Below are 4,130 nucleotides of genomic sequence, written 5' to 3' on the forward strand. Positions count from 1 at the left end.
GGCAGTGGTGTTTTGAGTTACTGAGAAGTTTATTGTTTCTTATCTACGGCCAGGATATTGTCACCTGCAATAATTTTATAGAAATTAATAATCTGTTGTCGTACTAGAACAGAAACCATTATTTCATGAAATTGATTAGGTGTCAGAGATTTTCAAGTTAGATTTCCAACTATTCATAATAAGCTGATCATATCATTTCCCAGTTTCACCTGGGAGTATTTGCTTTCTTTCTCTTATGTAGTAAGTAGGCTCAATATTTTGGGGCTTTGGACTGTTGGTCAGACAAGACATGTAATCTTAAAATGTCACACAGGGGATCGGGAAATTGTGATGATAATTCACAGATTTCTGACATTTGACCAAACAGTTATTTCCTTAATTAATTGATCATTACTTGCAGCCCTACGTACCTTATGCTCTAAATTCTTATGCCTAACTGACACCAAAAGATTGTAATTTATTTTTCATCTTTTCCAATGCGTCATGTAACCCTGCTGGAATGCTGTTGAATTGCCCAGTGAAAGTTCCTCTGATAGCAGTGAGAAATGGGGAGAGTATACAGTTACCACAACAGGATTCCTGATGACTCTTTGCTAAAGGTGGATTTGGTTTTTCATTGACACAGGCCAACAAAGGTGTAGTCTAAAATTACCACTGGGATTCCTCTGCTCAGTTATCTAACTCACAAAAACACGCAGGTCAGGTTTGCTGATGACGCATTTGTGCGTCATACTTTTGAATATCTGAGTCTTATTTTAGCATGGGAACACCTATATAAAGAGCAGTTCAGTGCAGATAGTGAAGAGCAGTAAGACGTTTAGGCTACCAGTGGCACTGGGACTTCTTTGGACTAACAGCCTCCCTGTGTTCTTTTGGGTTCTTTCTCTGCTAAAGCTCGGTGATGGCGACCTACCAGGAGTTCATCCAACAAAACGAGGACCGGGATGGGGTGAGATTCAGCTGGAACCTCTGGCCCTCCAGCCGCCTGGAAGCCACCAGGCTAGTGGTCCCAGTCTCCTGCCTCTTCACACCACTCAAGGAGAGGCCTGACCTGCCGCCGGTCCAGTATGAGCCAGTCCTATGCAGCCGGGCCAACTGCAAGGCAGTGCTCAACCCTTTATGGTGAGTTAAACAGAAAACAATGCCTCTGCTCACAGATTTGAACTTTTTAACGCTTGTTTCAGCTGCAAATCACCACAAAATAAGGATTTGAATATTCAGCCTTTATTTGGCTTATGGTATAATTTAGCCTTCCTTATTTACACGTGTTGTGCTATACCATGCCTAGTACCTGTAACACATCAGCATTTCAAACTGCAAGTACTAGTTGTGGTATTGCAAATACACCTTCAGCGGTCCACAATTAACCCAAAACTTTGTGTTCCCTCCTTCACAGTCAAGTAGACTTCAGAGCAAAAATATGGGCGTGCAACTTTTGCTTTCAGAGAAACCCAGTAAGTAAAAAGCATACTTTAGTTTGACATAAATGGTTGCCATAGCACATACATTATAATACCTAATGTGGACTAGCTACATTCCTTTTTTTAAGGTGGTTAATCTGGTTCTCTCTTTGTCTCTCTGTGTCTCTGCAGTTCCCTCCCTCTTATGCAGGCATATCCGAAGTGAACCAGCCAGCTGAACTCATGCCACAGTTTTCTACCATTGAGTACATAGTACAGGTAAATACTACATGCATGTTTGCACTCTGACCTCAGCCCATATGCATGCAGATTGTATGTACTCCAGGTGCACTGTGCAAAGGTGAATACTAACAGTTTCCGATAGTGGTCTCTCTTGGAGGAGAGATCTTATTTATTGTTTTTCAGTTTTGGGTCTGAGTAATGTGTTCACTGTTGTCTTGTAACGCTGACACGTCTGAGCAACGTTGTTACAGATTTGGAGATCATGGTTCAGAGTTTATATAAAAAAGGCCCTGTGCTAAGCTATTGAGGTTGACACTAATTATTTGCATCTAATTTGGCACATTAATAGAAGGGGTTTGTCATAATTATGTAGTGTTTTGTAATGGCAAGGCTATAATAAATATTTTTATTGAAATCATAAGGAAACATCCTTTTGATTTGTAACCAGAAAGGGCCTGACTACTACTGTGGCTAACAAGTTTGGCTTCATAAATAATGCATATGGTTTTCGACACTATTCTGAGCTGCTGATAAAATCACACAAAGTGTCTCTGCTTGTTTTAGAAACATATTTTCAACAAACCTGACATTAAACATTAATTTGGCCTCTTTGATGTTTCTTTATGACTTAGCATTTTCAGTTTGCAGATAATTCAAATAAAGATGCAAATTACCCGTGGCAGCTCCTTAGTGTATGTGATATTGTGTGTGTATGTCAAAGCTTGGGTTAGGGTTTGAGTGTAACCTCTCCCACCTCTTTACAGCGTGGACCCACGCCCCCTTTGATCTTCCTTTATGTGGTGGACACATGTTTGGAAGAAGAGGACCTCCAGGCCCTTAAGGAGTCCCTGCAGATGTCCCTCAGCCTGCTGCCGCCCAACGCCCTGGTGGGCCTCATCACATTCGGACGCATGGTTCAGGTTCACGAGCTCAGCTGTGAGGGGATCGCCAAGAGCTACGTTTTCAGGGGCACCAAGGACCTCTCCTCCAAACAGATCCAGGTGGGTGGGGGCAAAGACACGGGGAAACTGAGAAACAAGACATGAGACGAAGAACGACCTCCTCACTCAGGTGAAACTGGCCGATTGAGAAGCAGCCGATCAGGAATGCCGCTAAGCTCCGCTGCTCACTGAAACACACAGCCTGAGTTTCAGTTTTGTGAAGGTTTTGGAAAGGAGCACTGGTGTGGAAAGACGTACAGTCCTTCCCAATCACCAAAAAACAAGACACATGAGAAAATTAACTTGTAACCGTATAAAAGATAACAGTAATAATGTTTTTTTTTCCTCCTTTTTGTGCGTTCTAGGAGATGCTGGGTTTAACAAAGCCAGCCGCATCAGGACAACAGGGTCGCCAAGTGGCACCTCAAGATGCTGCAGCCGCTTGCAGGTGTGAAGGAGCATTAACACTTTGTCAGCTAATGTAGCTAATGTAGTTGTTTGCAAATGTTAAAAAAGTACACAGCCTTGACTACGGTGCGTTTGTGTTCGTTAACCAGGTTCCTTCAGCCCGTGCACAGAGTCGATATGAACTTAACTGACTTGCTGGGTGAGCTTCAGAGAGACCCGTGGCCTGTCCCTCAGGGCAAACGGCCCCTCCGCTCTACTGGTGTTGCACTGTCTGTTGCTGTTGGTCTGCTGGAGGTACAATACACACACATACACGTACACATACACATACACCTACATGTAGGAACACAGACAATATTGTAAATAAGTGGAAACAAATAACGCCAGACTGTTATGAGACTATGCTGTACCTGACACATTTGGTTTAACACAAGTTAAAGTCATACCTGGGTGCATGCTTTTGCTCCGGATACAAATGAATTAACAGTCATCTATTTGTGTGTCTGGATATTCTCGGTTGTATGTTTATTAGGTCCCCTCCAAAAAGCTTCAGTAGCTTATTTGGGGTTCCCCATTTCACACGGCCTACATATGATCATTGTACCTTTTTTGAAATTGTGTCTTAATGATACAATGACGTGTGAATAAAAAAATTGAATAAATAAAAAAAACCAAGGTATTTAGTCACTTCACAGTAACCTGAACTTTAGCCTTATCAGGACTATAATGCCACATGTAACTGTTCAGAAATGTACACACTGTCTTATGGTTATCTTCTGCAGGGACAGTACATCTACAAACAGCTCTGTCAGTCCAAAGGCTAGTTCCTTATTTACCTTCTGTCTTGTCCCCAAGTTCTCTTTTTCTACCGCTAATCTGCGTGGTTACATAACCAATGCAACAGATAGACCCCACCCCCAACTCTTGTGCTCCCCTTCTCCCAATAGAAGAGGCCTGATTACAATAAATGTTGGCTCTTTCAGTGACAATATTCCATGGTTTGTCAGGAGGCGTTTGACTTGATACATTTGTCTTTTTAACATGTAAAGTAAAAATTTAAAAAAGTGCTTAGCCTCCACTAATTGTTGGCTTTGTCATTTGATTGTTTTCTGTGAATGAGTACACTTAGTATGAATGA

The 4,130-nt window shown here is 42.0% G+C and overlaps 1 protein-coding gene across 2 annotated transcripts in view; it reads left to right on the forward strand.

Annotated features, from left to right (window-relative positions):
* The window catches only part of sec23b (SEC23 homolog B, coat complex II component), a 12,003-nt gene that overhangs the window by 1,016 nt on the left and 6,857 nt on the right, over window positions 1–4,130 (forward strand). Inside the window, exons 2-7 of one of the 2 annotated variants that reach the window (XM_032534791.1) lie at window positions 895–1,122; window positions 1,397–1,454; window positions 1,593–1,679; window positions 2,408–2,644; window positions 2,950–3,032; window positions 3,142–3,286. In XM_032534791.1, the coding sequence (XP_032390682.1) occupies window positions 902–1,122; window positions 1,397–1,454; window positions 1,593–1,679; window positions 2,408–2,644; window positions 2,950–3,032; window positions 3,142–3,286 (831 nt within the window). In that variant the 5' untranslated portion in view covers window positions 895–901. Of the gene's footprint in view, window positions 1–889; window positions 1,123–1,396; window positions 1,455–1,592; window positions 1,680–2,407; window positions 2,645–2,949; window positions 3,033–3,141; window positions 3,287–4,130 lie in introns of both variants that reach the window. The other variant, XM_032534800.1, reaches the window with a different exon arrangement.

Source organism: Etheostoma spectabile, chromosome 2, assembly GCF_008692095.1.
Source record: "Etheostoma spectabile isolate EspeVRDwgs_2016 chromosome 2, UIUC_Espe_1.0, whole genome shotgun sequence".
Taxonomy (NCBI): domain Eukaryota; kingdom Metazoa; phylum Chordata; class Actinopteri; order Perciformes; family Percidae; genus Etheostoma; species Etheostoma spectabile.